This window comes from Sinocyclocheilus grahami, unplaced genomic scaffold (assembly GCF_001515645.1).
Source record: "Sinocyclocheilus grahami isolate Dianchi unplaced genomic scaffold, SAMN03320097.WGS_v1.1 scaffold150.1, whole genome shotgun sequence".
Taxonomy (NCBI): Eukaryota; Metazoa; Chordata; class Actinopteri; order Cypriniformes; family Cyprinidae; genus Sinocyclocheilus; species Sinocyclocheilus grahami.
Genome location: NW_015505329.1, coordinates 2,657,476 through 2,680,354, shown reverse-complemented (window position 1 = coordinate 2,680,354; position 22,879 = coordinate 2,657,476). Strand labels below are relative to the sequence as shown.

Genomic DNA, 22,879 nt, shown 5'->3' with positions numbered 1-22,879 from the left:
ACTAGGGTTTTAAGTAGTGGTCCATTGGAGCCCCTATTTAGACTCTGCTATCCCCCCTGCTTGGGTTTCTAAGTAGGTAGCCTCTATCTGTGGTCCTTGTATTATCATGCTAAAGGGTTGCTCACATAACATGGCTATCTGAGGGTAGCTGTGTTCTTAACTTGGTGTGGATGTTCCTCTTTCATCTTATACTGGGTTCCCAATTTCTGCCAAGCTATACGAGTAGCCCGGGCCATCAGTGGCTTGGCCCCTTTCTGCGGAAAGGTTTGGTGTATGCCTGTCACTTCCTTGGTGCTCTCTCACCAATAGCATAGTTGGCATTCTGTTCCCCATAGTCTCTGCTAGAGGACACAGCACGAGTTCCCTAGAAGGGGATCGTCTGTGGTTACGCATGTAACCATGATTCCCAGAGAGGGAATAAAATGCTGCGTCACCTCGCCATGCCTCCGGCCTGCCTGTTTCACATCTCCTTCAGACAACTAAGTTGGTGGCGTGTTCTGCAGGTTCCCTCTTATACTTCCAGGTGCCCACCTGTGACTTCACTGGCTACGTGGGCCAATAGGGTTGTAGTTGTTTCACACGTATTTCAGACACCGGTCCTGCTGATGGCAGTCCCCTAAGTGTCTGCTACAGGATGCAGTGTCTCATTCCCTCTCACGGAAGCATGCTTAACCCAAGACGTTTTTCATTAGTTTTAGGGACAGTCACTGAAGGTATGGAGGCTCCTATTGTTTTTGGCTGGGAGTCTATGGCAGCCAATAAATCCATTTGGAGGGAAATTTGGCACATTAAGAGGTGAGAGTCTGAACTTGTCTGGTCTTGATTTCAAACCGCTAGTGCCACCCTCTTGAACCATGTTTTTTTTCTATTGATTTCCTGGTTCATTCTAAAAGACAAGCATATGGATGCCAATTTCTGCCACATAAGATAAAAAAGTTATGCTTTGCTAAATCCTAATTATAACAAGTTGACATTGAGATACACTAAAGGTGCAGTTACATAAACTCATTTCGTAATTTTGTCTTATGACATACTGACTTCTCAAAATTGTGAATTTTTATCTCATAATTATGGCTCAGTATCTCATGTTTTACTTTGTCATAATTGATTTACCAAAGCATGGTTATTTTCTTATGCAGAAATACATGTATACCTTATTTTGCCCGAGTAGATTTTCAGTTTCACATTTTTTTGAAATTCTACTTTTTCCAAACCGTCCTTGAGTGTTTATGGAATCTTTACCTAATTTAGCCTAGAACTATTGTGTATCCGCCATTTTCCCAACAAATAATAGCCTACACCAAGCAAAATTGTACTTGTTGTGGTATTTGCTTTTAATATATTTATCTGGATTTAAGAATTTTTGGGATCAAGGTTTTAGTGTAGGCTGCAACTTCTTCATCCTTTCCTAAATTAAATTAATTATATTTGATCTGCAAACTTTCTTTTTATTGCTTTAAAGATTTAACCCTAAATGTTACTCTTTGCATGCCGGTTTCTTTCCAGCGAGTAGCAAAAGTCGGGAGGAGCATGTACAAAACCGCGATGAAACTTGATCCATGTACCTTACACATAGCAAATGACCCAGACACACACACCACCTGTCAGGAGACTCAGCCCACATAACCACAGACGCCTGAGCCGGAGGACACAATCTGAGAGAAGTTTTTCAGCAACACAAGTATCACTGGATCCAGTCTGTTCTGCTCTGAGACCAGCTGCAAGGTAAGACCAACATCTGGTACAGCCAACCCAGTTGCTCTGGCGTTTTCTAAATCGTCCATTGGTTCTGAAAATGTATTTAATTAATGCTCTCTTACTATAATTATATTTACAAATCAATCAATCTGAAACTCGCGCGGACGGGCAGCACATGGTGGCTTCATTCACAGCAGCGCTCCGTTGTCAGGCAGGGCAGGAAAACGTGGGACGGGGCGCACGGGGTCTCCCGCCTTGTAATGTGATCTGTCCTGCAGGGGGAAAGAGGACATTAAAATGTTTTTAGGTTTATGAAAACTTCCGCTGCTTAAACCTATGATTTGTTGTGAGACGCTAGCTTCGTTGATTATAGATCGTGAGCGTTCTGGTTTAGTCGCGTCGCGTCGAACGCGTGCTGTATGAATGTGGCGTTATGCGCGTTTAATGGTATTTTATTATTTTGACCAATATTATTTTGTCGCGTTTCGTCTATTCTTTGCCAGTTTATAATTTTTTTTTTATTTACTTATTTTTAAGAATAACAGAAAAATACCAAGTAAACTAAATAAACTAGAAAAGCATTTTAGGTAGGGCTATTATGTGTAAATGAAATAATGAAATCAAGTACACTGACAAATAAAAACAAAAGTTAAATAAAAAGTGGGGGGAAAAAACTTTAAAGAATACATTAGAATTTTTTTTGTACTTCATGTTGTATGCCACAAGTTTAATAATTAAATGCTTTAAATTGGTCTGCACTGCAGATAAATCTTGTTCTATTTATAAGTGAGCTGGAGTCTCTTCTGCTCTTAAGAGTAAACTGATCTTAAAGAGAGAGGTGTGCCACCTCATGCCATAAGAGTAGCAGGAACTTGAAAGATTATTATCAGAATGTCATTATATTTTTCAGACGGTCATTATAGGATTTATATAAGGAAAAATTGAAGATTTTAATCAATTGGTGAAGAGAGTCTAAGTGTTTGTATACATTTTTACAGTGCTGAAAATAAATAATTTTAAATGGATACATGCTTTATTATATTATGTGTTAATAAGCAATGTTTTCTCATTGCAAACATGGAAAACCTTGTTCCATCAACACTCACTAACACATGCCATACCAAGTGCTGTATTTATATGTAAACAATCCAAACGTGCTGCCACTAGAAGCTTTCTGTTGAATGGGGCCAGTAGGGGGTCTTTAATTTACATCTGAGTCACTGTATATGAAATGCACACTTCCTCAGACCAGATGCTTTCTTCAACAAAGAGGTCTTTTAATGCTCCAGACTTCAGAAATCATCTGATAGCTGCTTGTAGGTCAGAGGAATTATTCGTGAAATATTTTTAGATAACTAGAATGTTTCCATATTACACAAATCACAGTCAAGGGCTTTATACAAGACAGCTCTGTTGATCTTTGACCATTTACACTGTTATTTATTTGCTCTTTGATGTTATAGATAGAGATACTATACGCACACACAATAAAATTACGCTTGCGGGTGTGTTTAATGAATCCCAAACTCAGTGTTGTTGACCCTTGCAATATTATTACATTCCTGGTAAATCTTTTTTGTGATGGTGCAATATGAAGTTCATAACACCTTCAATTCTACATTTATTTGTCATTTCAAATCGAAAGGAATTTCATTTTATTTTATGAGATTTACTGGCTCAGGATAAAAAAAACGAGCTATCTATAGTAGGACGTAGAAGTGTCTTGAGGTGACTTGTGACCTCATGGACTCATCCTGCATGTCTTCTGTGTTGTGTAAACTGGTTGATTTGCATGTTTCTCATAATTAGGTCACATGCATCTATCTATGTCCCCAACACACAACATGTTACCCGACACCCCACATATGACATGCTAAAAACAAGCCCTGAGTGGCGGCCTATGGTGGTTTAGATTCTGGGCTTCTGTCTGAAAGGTTGCAGGTTAAATCCCGTGTAAATAGGTAGCCTCTATCTGTGGTCCTTGTATTATCATGCCAAGGGGTTGCTCACATAACATGGCTATCTGTGGGTGTTCCTCTTTCATCTTATACTGGATTCCCAATTTCTGCCAAGCTATACGAGTAGCCCGGGCCATCAGTGGCTTGGCCCCTTTCTGCGGAAAGGTTTGGTGTATGCCTGTCACTTCCTTGGTGCTCTCTCACCAATAGCATAGTTGGCATTCTGTTCCCCATATTCTCTGCTAGAGGACACAGCACGAGTTCCCTAGAAGGGGATCGTCTGTCGTTACGCATGTAACCATGATTCCCAGAGAGGGAATAAAATGCTGCGTGTAATTAAAAATGAATGTGAGTGATTAACTCGCCATCAGCCAATTAGAGTGTCTGTCAGCGGGCGTCTATAGCTTTAGATGCATTAGAAGCATTAAAATACATTGGAAATGCTTATAAACTAACTATTAGATTGTCAATCAATAATGATGTTAGACTGATAAATCTGGGTAAAAGGCAATAATTTGATCACAAATGTATGGATTATAGTAATCCTGTAGTGTAAGGCATCGTTTTGCCACAGTTGCAATGTCTATAGCGAGAAATGAGAACTTAAAGCTATTATATTAAAAAAAATTATATAAGTGAGTACACCATGAATCCATTTTCCAAACTGTGTTTTTGTCTTATCCTGAATCAGTACGGTACACCTATATTAAGTGTTTATATTCAAACTATTTTAGACTGGTTCTGGTGGAACCGCTGCGGAGTAGCCCGATACCTGCGTGATTCGTCATAGACATAAACGGAGAGAAGTAGCTCCGGCTACAATGTTCTTCCGCAAGACGCACAAAGTTCTGTTTATTAACAGCTAGGGTGCCAAAAGTTACATACTGCAGCTTTAAGTTCTTGCAGTTGTTCTTGAAGTTGCAGATCAACTTTTGCAGACAATTGGACAAATTCAAGCACTGTTTATCTTTATCAGGTTTACGTCGAGCGCTTGTTTTCAAATAGTGGGAAGAAATGGTTATAAACTAACCATTTAGATTGTCAACCTTTATGTCAATGTTGTTAGACTGATAATTCTGTGTAAAAGGCATTCATCTGAAATGGATTCAAATGCTCAGAGGCCCCCTTGTGACGCAATTGCAGTGTCTCAATAGCAAGAAATTATATTGCAGTTGCAAAATCTGAAGCCACAAATGCAATAAATAAAATTGCAATTATGTAAATAAATGTATATAAAACATCGCAAAAACTGCAATAAGGTGTTATTTACTTATCAACGTTTAATAACGTTGTTATTAATGCTGAAAGACCAGGAACAGATAACATTCCTTATTTCCTAATTAATGTCAACTTGTGCTGACAGACATTGGCACACATTCAAGCAGTCTTCGTCTATATCATTTTAGTAGCTTGTTTTTGAGTGTTGCACAATAGCGGGCCCCAAGCAGTCAAATTTAGTACCGTAGTCAGTATTGGTATTCAGTTCGTCAGTAATGCGACAGCATTAATATATTGTTATATATGCATAATTATAATACAGTTTATTTTGTTATATTGAGCATATATATATGTATATTAGTATAAGCATTATATGAAATATATTATTTGTATTAATTTGTCAAATTTGTATTTGTTGGATTTCATATTGTATTTGCAATATGTTATATATATGTATGTATGTATGTGTGTGTGTGTGTGTGTATATATATATTATAATTTTTTTTTTCTTTTCATGTTCACACAATTTCTTAAGTTCTTGCGTACAACACTGATTTCTTCTGAAGTCTCCTGCAGTGTATGGTCATACCATTGCTAAAGCCTGATCAGAAAATCATTGTGCATTTGTTTAAGAAAACAACAACAAAAATGGACAGTCATTTTACTGATCCTGTCTTGGGCACAGCTTTAACCCTGAACTCTGGTTGTCTTTACTCAGTCACACAGCTAGTCTCATTTTAATGAACTTCCGGTGCTTAGATGTGGGAAATTTGGCTAAAGTTTGTGTTTGCTGTTTCAGCAACAGGTTTGTTCCAGTCAAGCCCTCATGCCACGCTTGCGTGATTAAAATGACAACAGTTAAAGGTGCAGTACTGCTCGAGTGACTCTGCTAAGCTCCTTCCAAGTTTCTGAGATCCAAGACAACCTCTGAAGCACCCTGGGACAGAAAGAAAAGGTCGCCACCTCCACATCTATTGAACTTTCTATTTAAGTGTGGCATGATAGGAAGTGACTCCTTATGTCCCCTTTGCTGTTTAGATGTGAGCTCCAAAGAAAGAAAACTGGGTCATGATTCACAGTAGATTAATTTATAGACTCAAACTCTGTGTTAAGGAACATATTTTGAAACCAGAGCCTCTCAAGGTACAAGTTGCACATAATTACAAGCAGATAAATTACAGTCAAGCTACTATTTAAAGAAAAAGTGATGAGCTACGCTACGTGTTTCTAAGAAAATCTAGCTAACTATATTTGGTAACTACAAGCTCTGTGTACATATGTATATATGAGTGTGTTTATATGCGTGTTTATTTATATTTCTCAGAGTAATAAATATTTAGCCAAAAACAATGAAGAATCTCAATTACCTTGCTAAAAATAGCTTAAATCAGCCTTAACCGGTTCGCTAGTTTTAGCTCCCAGCTTGAATAGGCAGGTCTATTTTACTGGTTTAGGGACATTCTATTTTACTGGTTCAGGCTGACTGAAGCAGCTGAGTTTCTTTCATACTGCTGAAAAAATGTAGTGGTAATAATAATAATTATTATTATTACTGTGTGAGAAAAGATCAAATTTACTGCTTCACATATGTAGTGTTATGGTAGCTTCATGCATAGAGAGATTCATTTACATTCATTTACAAATTACCTTGCAAATTACCCGAGCTTGTGAACAGATCTTAGTTGTTCTTGTGCAGTTGCATGTATTTTTTGCCATTAAGTTCTGCTCTCGGTTACATAATACATGTCAGTTTGTGCGAGTATGATAGATTATCCCCCAGTGGGCCTCTCCAGCTCTGCCACCAGTCACATTTTATGGATTTCTCTCCATGTTACTCAACACTTGGGAAAAGAGTGCAGCTGTATGAACTTATTGACTGTAGAACTGCCGCCCATTTGTACGTACAGTACAGTACATTTTGACACTTGGCCTTCTGGAGTCGCAATATGCTTTTCATTCACGAGGTTTGGTAGCGGTTCAGAATATAGTGTCATTTTCTCTTGCAGTGTCATCAGATATGTACTGGGTTTGTTTTTAGTGCTTGGCTTGAAGTTGAAGTGAATATGGGTCAGTGCTCTACATGTTTTAGGCCCTTAAATCACTGGACAGCTACTGTTCCACAAATGTGCTGATTTGTGACATGGAGCTTTAAAAAAAAAATACCCAGGTGCTTTGGTCAAACTGGGAAGGGGTAACCGCATTTACCACTATATGATTGCTGTTGAATTTTTGTTCATCTCTGGAAATAAAGTTTGTGAAGTAGGATTCCTTGAGAAAAATAAAAAGTCAAGATTTTATGGAACAAAAAGATATATTTCACACGACTCTATTTTGTTTTGTTTTGTTTTGAATGTCATTAAAATGTGACCGAAAATGTCGATATGGTCACTGATAAATATTATAGTGCATCCCTAAACATTTGACATCATACATTTGGCAATGTATAAACTGCCACTTTCTCAAGTTCATTACTTTGTGTGTGTGTTTTTTCCCCCTACAGATAAGCGACACTTCTGAACATTATTCAACATTGTGAATCCTCTGCGTTTGTGGGTGAACCAGAAACATTGTGAAAGGAGAAACTCTGAGAAAACGAGGCACAAAAAGAAGCTGTCGTCAAATCAAATCAAATATGGTTTTGAAAAAGCTTCTGCGTTTCGGGAAACAGCTGCTGAGGGTGAAGGTTGTCGACTGCAACTCGGAGGATTCGCGACTCTCCCGATGCTTGAACACCTTTGACCTGGTGGCTCTTGGTGTGGGCAGCACCTTGGGAGCTGGGGTGTATGTCCTCGCTGGAGCCGTGGCCCGGGAAAATGCAGGACCGGCCATCGTCCTGTCGTTCCTCATCGCAGCCCTGGCCTCAGTGCTCGCGGGCCTCTGTTATGCAGAGTTTGGGGCGAGAGTGCCGAAAACGGGCTCAGCGTACCTGTACAGCTATGTTACTGTTGGGGAACTATGGGCCTTTATAACTGGCTGGAACCTTATACTTTCATATGTCATAGGTGAGACGACACACAATATCACTTAAAGGGATGAAAATTCTGTCATTTACATACCCTCAAGTTGTTCCAAACCTGTATGACTTACTTTCTTCTGTTGAACATGAAAGAAGATATTTTGGGGAAATGGGTAACCAATCAGTATATGGACCCCATTGACTTCCAAAGCTGGAAACATGTACTATGAAAGTCAATGGGGACCATCAATTGTTTGGTTACACACATTCTTCAAAATATCCTCTTTTGTGTTCAACAGAAGAAAGAAACTCATATAGGTTTAGAACAACTTGACAGTGAGTAAATGATGACAATTTTCATTTTTGGGTGAACTATCCTTTTAAAGGTTATAAATGTATTTCCCTATACTATATACTGTATATATATATATATATATACTGTATATATATATATATATATATCTGTAAACTGTCTGTAAACTGATGTATAGTGTAGTTTTTTTACATTTCCTTATGTTTTTCTTTCCTTGCTATATAATGTTACTCATTCTGAAAAACCTTCTCAGGTACATCAAGTGTCGCCCGAGCTTGGAGTGCCACATTTGATGAGCTGATTGGAAAACAAATTGAGCATTTTTGTCGACAGTACATGTCCATGAATGCTCCGGGCATTCTGGCGGAGTACCCAGATATGTTTTCCGTATTCATCATCCTTACTCTCACAGGTAAAACATGACCAGAGCACTAATTAGATAGGGAGCCATGACTGACCAATTAGAATTGAGAATTCCGGAGTATCGTACAAATTTATGTATATAAATATTCATTTCAAAACAGTGATTGTGAAACACACTCTTCCATTCTGATAATGAAAGCTGTTGAATGTAAATATTTAGCGGATTTTCGTGTTGACTTTGTTCCGTAGTGTTTTGAACTCTGTTTTGTGTGCTATAGCCCTGCTGGCCTTCGGGGTGAAGGAGTCAGCCATGGTCAACAAAGTGTTCACCTGCGTCAATGTCCTGGTGTTGGTGTTCATGGTTGTATCTGGACTTGTTAAAGGTACACTGAAGAACTGGCACCTGGACCCTGATGAGATTCTCAATGGAACCAATTCCACCATTAAGTGAGCCATGTTTTACAACTTTGGAATATAATTTTATTTTTTATATATATATTTTTTTTATAATATACATATATGTAATTGCAATTATGCCACACAATTATATACCATTCAAAAGCTTGGGATCAGTAGGATTTTTACTTAATTTTTTTTTTTAATAATAATAAAACAAGTCTCTTATGCTCACTGGCAAAAAAAACTGAATTTTCATCAGCCATTACACCAGTCTTCAGTGTCACATGATCTTTCAGAAATCATATTAATATGCTGATTTAATGCTTAAGAAACATTTCTTCTTATTATCAATGTTGAAAACAGTTATGCTGCTTAAAATTTGTATAAATCATGCCATATATTTTTCAGGATTATTTGATTAATAGAAAGCTCAAAAGATTTATTTAAAATAGAAATCTTTTGTAACATTATAAACGTCTCTTTATTAATGTGTCCTTGCTGAATAAAAATATTAATTTATTTTAAAAAGAAATCTTACTGACTCCAGACTTCTGAATGTTAGCGTATATTCAGTGTATGTGTATGTATATATATACAGTGGGTACGGAAAGTATTCAGACCCCCTTACATTTTTCACTCTTTGTTATATTGCAGCCATTTGCTAAAATCATTTAAGTTAATTTTTTTTCCTCATTAATGTACTCGAGAGTCGACTGTCAAATTTCAAAAGTTATCACAAGAAAACAAGTTATATATCAGCTTTTTCAGTGTTACCTCACAAAATTTTGCCAGAAAAATAATAATAATGATTGACCTCAGTGGACTTACGTATGTTACCATATTTTATATTTTTGCTGTTCTTCTTGGGGCCATAGTTTTGCAGAAATGACACACTTCCCCTTCAAATTCAAATGGCATGTTATAATTTGTCTACATTCCTCTCTCTGATCAGTGCTACACAGCCTCTGCCATCAAGAGAGATGCTGGGTAAAGGTGGGTTCATGCCTTTTGGCTTCACAGGGGTCTTATCAGGGGCAGCTACCTGCTTTTATGCCTTCGTTGGGTTCGACTGCATCGCAACTACAGGTAACTAAAGGCTTTCTGAAATCCAGTGCTCTAAATCATGTCTAATCTTTAGAAGGCACCAGTTTTCTCCTAAAATTCTGTTGAAAAGCTCAAATATATGATGCATGTTTACAAACATGAGGTTAGTGAGTGTAAATTGTGCAAGAAGCCTATTTTGTATGCATAAATGCATGCAAGTGTTAGATTGGTATAACAGTGAGGCTGTTATGCTACCTACTCAAAGTTATTTAGAGTTTCCTTTATGTTTATAATAGTATTGCATGGATATTCTCAGTAGATCTCTACTTATGGTTTTCCTCTGGCCCCCTCTTTTATGGCGGCTCACTCCCCCACATTCCCTTGTATTCGATTGGCTAGAGTGTTTTGGGGTTTGTCTGGACTCGTCTCCTTCTCTGTAGCTGTGGTTCACATTCAGTAACCCCTCCTCTTCCACATGCTGGTCAGGAGGGGTAATATAGCCATGTTCCTGTGCTCTCTCTGGCACTGCTGGCATGAAAACACTAGTCCTCTGTTTTATGTAGTGCTCTGCACAAGGTCAAACCAAAGGAACTTTTGTCAAATGCGAACATGCTCACACTACTCACTGAAGCAGTTAATTTTCGTGCTCCAAGGCTTCTTAAAATGACGGATTTCACATGCAGTGTGCATTTAACTGATTTAATGGCAAGATTAAACGTACTGCAGTTGAATGAATGCAAATATAATGTACAGTAATGTTCAAAAGTTTGGGTTCTGTAACACTTTGAAAAAAGTCTTGTTCTCATCAAGGCTGCATTTATTTGATCAAAAATACAGTAAAAACTAAAATATTAAAAAAAATGTAAATGTTGCTTATTCCTGTGATGGCAAAGCTGAATTTGCAGCATCATTACTCCAGTCTTTAGTGTCACACGATTCTTCAGAAATCATTCTAATATGCTGATTTGATGCTCAAGGAACATTTCTTATTTTTATCAATGTTGAAAACAGTTTAATATTACTGCTTAATATTTTTGTGGAAACTGTGATACATTTTTTTTCAGGATTCTCTAAATACAGTAGACAGTTCAAAAGAACAGCATTTTTTAAACAGAAATCTTTTGTAACAATATAAATGTCTTTACTGTCATTTTTGGTATTTTGCTATTTTAATATCTTAAAAATCACTGAAACAAATATATTTCTTATCAACCTTTACAATGTTTAACATGAAAAACTAAATATAATTGAAACAAAAATGTCTGGATTTTGTGCATATTCATTTACTATATTTTATAGAAACCTTTCTCAGATTTTAATACAAATATGATAAAGAAAAAAAAAATAATTGTGATTTATATTCCTTGTAATGGCAATTTTATTTCTTGTAATTGCAATTTTATGTATTTTTTTCATTATTGGAGATCTATATCTATATAATGTGACTTTTTCTTAAACTATCTAACAATTACCATTTTTATTTTATTTTATTTCATTTTATTTTATTTTACTTAGAAACATCCATAGGGTTCGTAGAGCCATTAATTAAAAGTCAACCAACTATCGGTTTTCAGTTTCACACAATAATGATCAGTCATGTCATGGGATAGGATGGGACAAAATTAAATACCCACATATCAATAATGTAAAGAGCTGAAAATAAACTGGTATCCTGTTACATTAATGTTCTCTAGGGAATAAAAAATGTCTAAGCACTCGTGTCATTTGATAGTCCGGGCATAGGTCTGTTTATGACTCCTTTGGTTCGCCCCTGTTATTTATGCTGTGACACAGCAATTAGCTACTGACATGTTGAGCTTAGTTGCTTATGTGGATGATGCAGGTTTGAGTCCAGCCTGCAACCTTTTACTGTTTCTGTTTAATAAAAACATAATATCCTATTTCATATCACAGGTGAGGAGGTGAAGAACCCCCAGAGAGCCATTCCCATCGGCATCGTCTCCTCCCTCCTTATCTGTTTTGTAGCATACTTTGGTGTATCAGCAGCCCTCACCATGATGATGCCGTATTACATGCTGGATAAGAACAGCCCTCTTCCCATGGCCTTTAAATACGTCGGCTGGGAAGGAGCCACGTACGCTGTGGCGGTAGGCTCCCTTTGCGCCCTGTCTACCAGGTAACCACTGATCCATCCAGTCAGGGATTGTTTTAACACACACTACAGCCCAGTCTAGAGTAAAATGGCCCCTGCATGGTAGAGCGTAAAAATGTACTTGAAATGAATAATTAGCCATGTTCCTCGAAATGAATGGATGTAATTACCCCGCAAGCCTGGTTGCAGTTTAAAAGACTTCAGTCATTTTGATAGCGCAACTTTTAGGAAGTTGGCCAACCCAATCATTAAATTTTACTAAGTGAACTCGGACAACCTTAGGGAGGTTGAGAGAGTGCAGTCTGGGACTGGATTGCGTGATAGTGTGTGTGTATATTTATCTGAGGCCGCTCATATGAACCCCTTGCTAAAAATATGAAGGGAAATTTGGTGTGCTGAGTTATGAATCCTGTTTCTCAGTTATGCAACACCCAGCCCAGGCTATGAGTGGGAGTAAGGCTGTATGCCACATTTTTTCTGTCTGTAAAAGTCAGGCAGAAATTAATTTTATAGTAATGACCTACATGCATTCGCACCAGATGTTGTTGCTCAGAAATGTTTGCATTTGTGAAGTATGAATTGTGTGTAATCTATTAAGTGAAGGAGTCTTCTGCATGATCTATCCAAGTCCTAAACTTAATATTCTTCTAACAACCCGTCTAACTTCTGAGTCACTAATGATAACCTCAGTAGCTGCAGGGTTGAAGTAGATTTATTGGCTTTTTTCTTTTTGGTTTCCAGTTATTGCAGTGTTTTCAGTATTAAATACTGTTTTGGAATCCATTCAAAAGTGAAGTGTGTAATTTAATTTTATATCTTCAAATATCTACCTACTTTTGACTACCGGCATGAAGTCTGGTCCACTTTGCAGCTTATTATTGTTGAGAACTGTCACCGATTTAGACACAAACAGATTGCTTGAACAATGTGTAACCAACCACATTACATTTTTTTCTTACTGTTAAGGAGAGAATTCATCTGATATAAATGATACCAAAACAAACAAACCAAAAAAAAAACACAATATAAAATTCTGCTCATGGGTATCTGATATACATGCTACTAAATGCTGCAAATAATGCTTGTAGTGATAGTCAATGTTTCGTCATGCCATATTTATTCATTTTGAGCATTTAATTTTAGTTGACAAAATATTAAAAACATATATTTTTGTTGACGAGTGTACAAAATTAAACCAAATATTATATGAAAATTTGACTTAATTCTGTATATGCGTATATATACACAACGTGTGTGTCTATACACATAACTTATATAATGTTTATAACTATAACATTTTATATTAATCTTTCTACTTCTATGAGAATAGGGAAGGCCATACCACAACTATAATGTTAACGACACAGAGGAACAATTGTTGAAATCACTTTTAGAATGATGTTTTCCAGCCGATGAATGATAAAAATATTAACAGCGTACCAAAATCCACCCGACGTTGTGTTAAAGCAGCCAATTAAATTAGAAGTGTTTTTGAAGTATTTGTAGGCTGATTTCCCAGAAGAGCAAATGCTGTGGCTATGTGGCACTTTCAAAATATTTCTCTGTTTGTTTAAGCGGTCATCTGAGGCGGAAGGGGTGGGAAATGAATATGGAAACTATCATTATTTTTGCAATGCCACTTGTTCCCACTAGTACTTCAGAAATTACATGCTTCACCTTTAAAATCATCCTCTGAATGATTGAAAATCCATGCCAAGAGATTGATCCTTTTTTTCTGAGTGGTCTAATAGCACTTCTGATTGGTGGGGGTGGCCTGTTTGTGGCATGTTTCTCTCTTATAAAAACACCACAGCAGTGTATGAATGCACTATGTCTGTGTCTCTGTTTTGCATGGCATGGTTTGTTTTCTCCATCTCTCGCGGCAGCCTGCTTGGCGCCATGTTCCCCATGCCCCGTGTCATCTGGGCCATGGCTGACGATGGCCTGCTCTTCAGATTCATGACTGGGATCAACGAGAGAACAAAAACACCCATACACGCCACTATAACAGCAGGCTTTGTCGCAGGTGAGCGAATTTTAAAGCTACTAATCTACTGACGTCGCGTTACGTTCGCAGTATTGCGCATCCGTCCACCTGGAGCATGTTGCATGGAAAAACAGCGTTTTCACCACACTGAACCTATATCTGGAATGGGCCGGATGGCACAGCCTGTCCCCAACAGCTATGATGGGATTCATTTAACCGTTTTCTTCGTAAATAAACTGGATGTATCCCCTTTCTGCCTTTGACACCACCTCTGGCAGCTGCCCAGTTGGCTTATGTGTTTCTTTTCTGCTCTCTTCCTTTTTTTGATCATCCCATGATCAGTCTCTTGGGGTCCTTGTTCCCCCTCCCACGTATAATGTTTGCCATGGCCCGGGACGGTCTGCTCTTCTCGTTTCTGGCGCGGGTGAGCGAGAAGAAGACGCCCGTCGTGTCCACTCTGGCCTCCGGGGTCATTGCTGGTAAGAGCAGAGGGCATTGTGGGATTGGAGGGTTGAGCTCCTGTGGGCTGCTTTTGTTGCTGTTAGAAACATCAGCCTGTGCATATCTATAGGGAGGAGGCTGGAAACTCCCTGTTTATAAAACACACAGCAGTTACATATAATTGGTAGTACTAAAGGTTTTTTTTGTTTCTTTTCTTTCTTTTCAAAATGATTCCAGTAGTTACATGGAATAGAAACTTTTAAGACAGACTTTGCTGTGTTGGAATTATTTGTTTTATTGTGCAAACATGACATGTGATACCATGATGTCAGTTTTACCATACTAAAGAGTCTGTTGATTTTGTGAATAGTTTTGTGTATTTCTGTTTCGTGCATTGAAAGAGTTTAATTGCTTATGCTTTTAGCACTTTCCTTGAATAGGGTACAAATACAGGACACTTTTTTATTATTACTTAGATTTAATTTTTTTTAAGGAATCACTTAGCCTTCATAAAGGAAGGCTAAACTAAATATTATTTTACTAAAAATAATTTCTTTCTAATTAATTACATTTGTATTTTATTTTATTTTATATTGCATATTTTTATATAATATCTTGAAGTTGTCTCTAGAGAACATGCCATCTGTGCCTTTTTTTTATTTTAACCCATGAATCAAAAACCTACATGCATAAAGGCGGTTCAAATGACCTGTTTTCACTTCCCCAATTTCTCACAGATATTATTAAAATGATCTTTGGCGACAGAGACAGAATACTTCAGATACCATTATTATTATTATTATTATTATTATTATTATTATTATAAAAAAAACATTTGCAAAAACTACCATGTTTAATAAATCCATGGGAAATAAATCCAGGTTATTTTATATAAAGGTTAATACAGGTTATCCCCTTTATGCAGTCTCAGAGTAGTGTTGTTGGTGTTTTATGCTCTCCTATTTTCCTATTCTATGAAAAGGAAGTATGAAAATGATATAGAGTTTTTTTTGTAGGATTTCATGAAACATTTTTATTTTTTTATTATTGATAAAATATTTCTAACCCCCCCCCCCTTTATGCATTTGAAGGTTAAAAAGTAATGTGGTATTATTTTATATCTTATTTGTTGTAAGTTTTTTTTTTAATATTACAAATGGGCTTTTAAACATGTTGATGCATGTTTTGTAACAGCTGACAATCCATGAATAATGACTCTTTTGATTACAAAAATATTAGTTTTTTTATTGATTTGATTGTTCACTGTTCACTGACAAACAAGACACAAATTGATTTCATTGGAGTATTTTGAGGGAATAATGTTTATGTACTTGTTATATTTCCTTTACCTAGAAATTTAAAAGTAATGTTGGCCTAAATGCTCTAGAACATATAGCTTTGAATCCTTATTAAACTGCTTATTGTAAATATCATCCTATCATCGAAACAGATGACCATAAATCGATCCTTTCCATTCCTGTGCAGCTATTATGGCTTTCCTGTTTGACCTGAAGGACCTGGTTGATCTGATGTCTATAGGAACTCTTTTGGCCTACACGCTGGTCGCTGCCTGTGTTCTAGTACTCAGGTTGGCAGATGCATGTGAAATGAATGCATTTAAATATTTGTGTCGTTACAGTTTGGTTGTTAATTGTAAAATAATATTGTGATCTACAGGTATCAGCCCGAGCAGTTTTCTCAAACATATCACATAGCCAACACACAGGATGAGATGGAAATGAGCGAGACCATAAGTACGCCTAGCATGGGGATTCTTCCCGGCATAGAAGAGCGTTTCAGCTTCAAAACACTGCTCTTCCCCGACATCACTGAACCCTCCAACCTTTCAGGCTTCACTGTTAACGTCTGTACGAGTCTGCTTGGTATGAAATCCACATTAAGACAGATCCTGTTTTTAAGGTGCTTTAGTACTTTATTCACCTGTTTTCTGGAGGTTTCTAAACTGCATCTTTTCCAGGTCTGCTGATCTTCAGCTTTAGTCTGATGGCCGTCCTGGGTGGAAGTGCCGTGTGGAATATTGTCATTCTCAGTGTTCTGTTCAGCGTGTGTGTCATTGTCACTTTTATCATCTGGAGACAACCTGAGAGTAAAACCAAGCTCTCTTTTAAGGTTAGACCTCATAATGCAAAAGCACATCTAACAGAGCACCAGGATGTGGTCAAACCCAATAAAATCAGTACTTTTAGAGGTAGATTTTCTATTTATAGATTTAGTTTCATTTAATCTAATGTTGATTATTAATTATTAAATGCAAGAAGCCAAATACTGTTTTCTGTTATGTGGTTCACTGACAAGATGATTTTTTTTGTTTTGTTTTGTTTCCAGATCTATTATTTTTTTTTTTTTTATGTGATTTATACAATTACTTGAACGGTCCTTTTTTTAAAATATTATTATTATTTTTTTTAATGGCAGGGGAATTCAACTGTCCTGATATTACAATGAAGAATATATTATTTTTGAATATATTGTTTTTCATTATATATTTTAACCTGGTGTTTTAACTTTTAAATAGTTTAACTTCACGGTTTAGGAATATTTAAAAACTTTTTTCACTTTAATAAATAAATTGTAAAAAAAAAAAATGTAAATGTTCGATTAAAAACAAAAATTAATTCTAATTAAATCTGTTTGTTGAAGTACTACAATTACTAAAACTAAAACTGAAATAAAAATAAATTAAAGCTAAATAAAAATATGAAAAAAGCTAATAAAAATGATAAAAGCACAGAAAATTACTTGTTAAAATGAAAACTGAACATATAAAAAGACAATTCAAAATATTAATAAATACTATAATAGCATAGAAATCGGATTAAAGTAACAATGAAGCCAAGATGAATACAAAATTAATAAATTTTTAGATTTCCCCCCCCCCCCCCCCCTTCAATATGAAAAAAGCTAATAAAAATGATAAAAGCACAGAAAATTACTTGTTAAAATGAAAACTGAACATATAAAAAGACTATTCAAAATATTAATAAATACTATAATAGCATAGAAATAGGATTAAAGTAACAATGAAGCCAAGATGAATACAAAATGAATACATTTTTAGATTTTTTCCCCCCCATTTCTTTATTGTAGACACTCACTGACCATTACACCATTACCATGACCATTACATATAATTACACATTCCAGTCATTTTTAATAACAGATCATTTTTAATCAACAGATCATGTCTTCCAACAGGTTCCTTTACTTCCATTCATCCCAGTGGTCAGCATGTTTGTCAATGTGTACCTGATGATGCAGCTGGACAGGGGTACCTGGGTACGATTTGCCATCTGGATGTCTATAGGTAAAGCACATGTTCCTGCATGAGCCTGTATGCTAGGGTGACCATACGTGCCATTTTTCCAGGACACGTCCTGGCCAGGATTTCTATATTACCTAAAATATCTAGGTTTTGGCTTTGTTTGCGTGTGCAGACCGATCGGTGTATGACATCAAAGTACCATACAGACGGTTATGCTTTCGAAACGCTCTCGATGTACTTTGATGTCAAACACTGATCGGTCTGAGCCACACTGCTTTTAAGTCGAACACATCTAATATGTACGCATAATTGCATCGCTTTGACCGTAGATCCCACCTTCTCACACGCCATGATTGGTCCATTATGTGCAATGCTTGCATGTTATTGGTCAAACTACTTTTCAATCATTACCTTCAGCAAGCATGAAAACAGGAAAACAAAGCCAAAACAAATCCTGGCCAGGACGCGTCCTGGGAAAATGGCACGTATGGTCACCCTACTGTATGCATGACAAAATACTAGGGATGCACTGATGTATCGGCCGCCGATATTCATCGGCCGATTTTTCCTCAATTTACAACCATCGGCATATCGGCTATATAAGGGAAAAGGCCGATATAACAAACCGATGGCTTAATAAACTGACAAACTTTAAATCCGAAGAACTGCGTGCTTTCATTACCCATATAGCTGCTCCGTAGACTAGAAAGCCCGTCAAAATAAGAGTCCCGCCTTGGTAATGGAGATCTCATACATATTTTAACTTACAAAAAATATTAAAATGTATACAAAAACAAACGAGAAGATTAATCATAATAAAGTCTGTTACAGTAAAGTGAAGTGAAGTGTTATTTAACATTTGTTTACTTTATTTCTGTACCTGAAAACTGTTAAACCTACCTAAAAAGCACTGTTTATTTAATATGTATCTGTGTTCTGTTGTATTTATGTAGGCGTGCTGAATGTTAAATGGATCCAATCCATGTTCATTAGAAATTATTTGATGATACAGCAATAAAACTGCTAGTATAATTTAATGCAGGTGTTTTTGAACTTTGCTGATTTAAAAAAATATCAGAATACTATCTATTTTGATGCCAAAATTTCAAATAAGAGAGGAAGTGACAAATATCGGTATCAGTATTGGAATCGGCCAATAAGTGATTGTTAAAATCGGTATCGTATCGGCCCCAAAAAATCCTATCGGTGCATCCCTACAAAAAACTTTTGACAAATGCTCGTAAACACAAGTTTTGCTACTTGTAAATATCAAATAAAGGCTTTTGGTCATTTGACGATGTCCTCTGATGGGTTCCCGAAAAGCACTTGGCACGTATGCGGTCAATGATTTGTTCTATTATCCCTCTGTTCTCTCCAGGACTCATAATCTACTTTGGCTATGGAATCTGGCACAGTACTGAAGCCACACTGGCCCATTCCAGGATGGACGAGGAACTGAGTGTGTACAAACCCGCCTGCAGTCTAAACAGGGACAGTGTGACCCCGGAAAAGGAGGCTTTCCTCTGTAACGGATCACGTGTTTATGAGGACGGAGATCTCTAATATGGAACAGTGTTACATTATCTTACTCAAACTTTACATGAAAGCACACCGCCGGGAGGTTTTGAGGAGCACAGGCCGTTGGAATCGAATCAGATGGAGCTCAATGATCCATTTAACAATGTAACTTCCTTGTCAAGAAGTCTAAGAGCTTTGTAAAGTGCACACTACATAGGTGGAAGTATTTGATTATTCTCACAACTCAAGGGTTTTGTTTCCTACTTCAGAAATCTTGAAGAAACCAAAACAGGCACAGGGCCTTTTATTACGTGGTTGTAGAGTTAAAAAAAACAAACATACACAAAAAAAAAATTTGGCTTCTGTAAGCTGCAGTATTTCTTGTTTATGGCTGCTTTTGTTAAATGATCTAATTGAACTTTTGTCTTACTATTACGATTGAAACTAAATCAGAGTTGTTTAATCTGAATCTTGGATGTCAGTGTTTAGGGTTTTACGTATCTGAATCCTTACATATCGCCTTTACAAGAAAAAGAAATCAAATCATGCTTGACTTTTCTGCTGAATTTGTAGTACTCTCTCATGTCTGAAGTCCCATTTAGGAACCTTTTCCGGCTGGTTTGAACTGCCCGGAGCCAGAATTTGTAGGTTTTTGCTGGTCCACCCAGATTAGACCTTCACGTAGTACTGGCATCTGGTGGTGTGGTAGCGCAGTCACCAGGGTTAGTTGCTTTTATCTGTCACAGTGCTGGCTACTGTGTTTTCTTATGCAGATGGAGTCTGCCTCTTCGCTCGCATGTTAATGTTGCATAAGCAGGCACTTTTAGGATATTTGGAGAGAAGTTGGTATCTGTTTTGGTCATTTACGGTGTTTGGACATTATATATCGCATTGTATTTGTCAGTCAAAATATTTTACAAATTAAAAATGAGTCAAAATAATATTGGAATAGTTTCTTTTAACCCAGAGGCTACCAAAGATTAGAATAATTAAGTTTTTTTTTTTATATGTTTTTGAAAGAAGTCTCTTATTCTCACCAAGGCTGCGTTTATTTGATCAACAATACAGCAAAAACACTAATACTGTGAAATATTATTGCAATTTAAAAGAACTGTTTCTATTTGAATAGAATTTTTTATAATGTAATTTATTCCTGTGATGCAAATCTGAATTTTCAGCAGCCATTACTCCAGCCGTCAGTGTCCTATGATCCTTGAGAAATCATTCTAATATTTGGTTCTCAATTATTAATAATTGTTCTTATTATTACCAGTGTTGAAAACTACTGCTTAACATTTTTGTGGAAACCGGGATACATTTTTTTCCAGGATTTTTGGATGAATAGAAAGTTCAATAGCATAAGCATCTATTTTAAATATAATGCCTATTGTAACATTATAGATGTCTTTGTCACTTTTGATCAAATTAATGCATTCTTCTTCTTAGTATTATTATTATTATTATTTAAATCTGCCAAAAATTCCCTACATTTTAAAATATATTCAAACCATAAAGTTATTTTAAATTGTAATAATATTTCGCAATATTAGCCTACTGTTTTTACTGTATTTTGATCAAAAACGTCTATACACTAGTATTACCAAGGGCAATAGGCTAATCACTTATGCCACATTAGGTCTCTACTTAAACTAGTCAAAGTTAGTTCTTATTAGTCAAATATTGCTCTTTTTTTATTCTTCTGATAATGGCCTTCGAGTTTGAGCCATTATCAATTGATGATAGCAGTACAGAGGTAAGAATGCTGGTGAGTATCTTGGCAAAGTTACATGTAAAAATTTTTTTTTATTTTGATTACATAATGGTCATCACAAATGTTTAGAAGTTATAATAGTTTTTCACGTGTCCCAGATTGTTTTCTCAGGTGCATGATTGCCATCTGTGATGACAATTATATATATATATATATATATATATATAAAAGATTACTACAAAAATATTCCATCAACCAATCTGACCTCAGGAGCCTTCAGTGTAGAACATATGTTATGAATTTATATTAAGAACATATATGTTCTAGTTTAACTTCTTCCTATATTCTTACCTGCTGAAGCAGCACATTGATGCATCATGCAGACTTGATGCTTCTCAATCAATCAATCTTTCTTTGTTGAAATTCCATGGATTAAGTGATTTGTAAATGGCAAATGATGCTCTTTTTAATGCTGAACAGTAATGTATGTGTAGAGGTGTTGTTCACGTTTTTGGTTCCGAAGATTTTAGTAGATTCAAATGTTTTCTCATCGTATGTGATTATGTTGCTGAGTTTGTTTTGAACTCTTGAAACTTTGTAGTTACAAATTAGAATGAAATTGCATACATGTGTATACATGCTCAGCTGCTTGAATAGTTGCATAAACACACATTAATAAATAATACAATATGTATAGTACATTTGTAATGATACAAGTAGTAAAAATAATAAGAAATTAGAACAAGATGATCTGAGTTTGACCCAATATTGCATAACGTATAGCCTACTATTTGAAAAAGAAAACGAAAGAAAAAGCAAATAAAATGTGCTGAAGTATTTTGCTTCATTTTACAGGAATTAAAAAAAAAAAAAAAAAAAGTGTTCCTTTTTGCTAATTTTGTGTGTTCATTTTCGGACCATTTCAAATGTGGCGCATTCAGTAAGCCTAAGCCTAACACAGTAGGCAACTGCTACCTACTGTTTCAACCTGATGCTGTAAATAAAATACATTTTGGAATTTATGTTTGTTATTTTCATTGTTTTATAATATTTGTTACTTTAACTCAATTTAGTTTAATCAACTTTAAATCACATTAACGTCACTTTAGCTTCAAAATATGTTTTTGTTCTCCGTATTGTTTATCGTTCTTTGTTGCCATGGCAATAGCCTCTTGGTGACGGCGTGATACGCAACTGTGGTCTGATTGCAGTTCGCCGCACTGGCCGGCAGGGGGCAGCGTTACCGGGTATCACCATATCACACAGCACCTGCAGCATCCCGGATCACAGAGAGAGAGAGGTGAGCGCAAGAGAGATGCTCCACTCAAAGCATCGCGCTGAAGCGAGATCGTTCAGTCAGCGGGTCTGCTGTGGGAGAGAGCGGGCGGTGAGCGGGCTGAATGAGGGCGGACTGAACCTGTGGTTCTCTAAGGTGAGTGATCATACACGGAATTATGGGCTTTTGTGACTTGTTATGGAGAAACATGTACGGGTGAGCTGATGCGAACAGATTGTGTATCTAGTGCTATTTTGCTGTTCAAGGGCATTAACTTGATAAACATTTTTAAAAAGAAAATTTGATGACAGATAGGCAGAAGATTGACTTTTTTGCACTAACTTTTAAATATGTAACGTATTTGCATTGTTGTATTGTTGTAGCATTATTTATAGACACATTTATAAATATTTTGAAATATTGTAATAATCTACTAGACTTAGAAATGCTGTTTTGCTGTTTTATTTTAATTTTTTACAACTTATTTCTGCTTTAATTTTCCACATTAGTTGTGATGTAATGTAGCATCTCTCAGCTGATAGATAGATAGATAGATAGATAGATAGATAGATAGATAGATAGATAGATAGATAGATAGATA

General features: G+C 36.3%; 1 protein-coding gene across 1 annotated transcript; it reads left to right on the top strand.

Moving 5' to 3' along the window:
- The first annotated feature begins 679 nt into the window (after nucleotides 1-679).
- On the top strand, nucleotides 680-20,252 carry LOC107592154 (high affinity cationic amino acid transporter 1-like). Its single transcript, XM_016281553.1, has 14 exons — nucleotides 680-795; nucleotides 1,507-1,725; nucleotides 5,674-5,829; nucleotides 7,375-7,876; nucleotides 8,397-8,555; nucleotides 8,785-8,953; nucleotides 9,858-9,991; nucleotides 11,864-12,086; nucleotides 13,949-14,088; nucleotides 15,976-16,078; nucleotides 16,168-16,373; nucleotides 16,469-16,620; nucleotides 17,707-17,815; nucleotides 19,152-20,252. The coding sequence occupies exons 4-14, from the start codon at nucleotides 7,507-7,509 to the stop codon at nucleotides 19,334-19,336; spliced, it is 1,950 nt and encodes a 649-aa protein (XP_016137039.1). The 5' UTR covers nucleotides 680-795; nucleotides 1,507-1,725; nucleotides 5,674-5,829; nucleotides 7,375-7,506; the 3' UTR covers nucleotides 19,337-20,252.
- The last annotated feature ends 2,627 nt before the right edge of the window (nucleotides 20,253-22,879 follow it).

Coding starts and splice junctions, on each gene's coding strand:
- LOC107592154 (XM_016281553.1), top strand. CDS start 7,507: ATGGTTTTGAAAAAGCTTCTGCGTTTCGGGAAACAGCTGCTGAGGGTG. Junction 12,087..13,948: donor CTTTGCGCCCTGTCTACCAG/GTAACCACTGAT, acceptor CTCTCGCGGCAG/CCTGCTTGGCGCCATGTTCC. Junction 17,816..19,151: donor TGCCATCTGGATGTCTATAG/GTAAAGCACATG, acceptor TGTTCTCTCCAG/GACTCATAATCTACTTTGGC.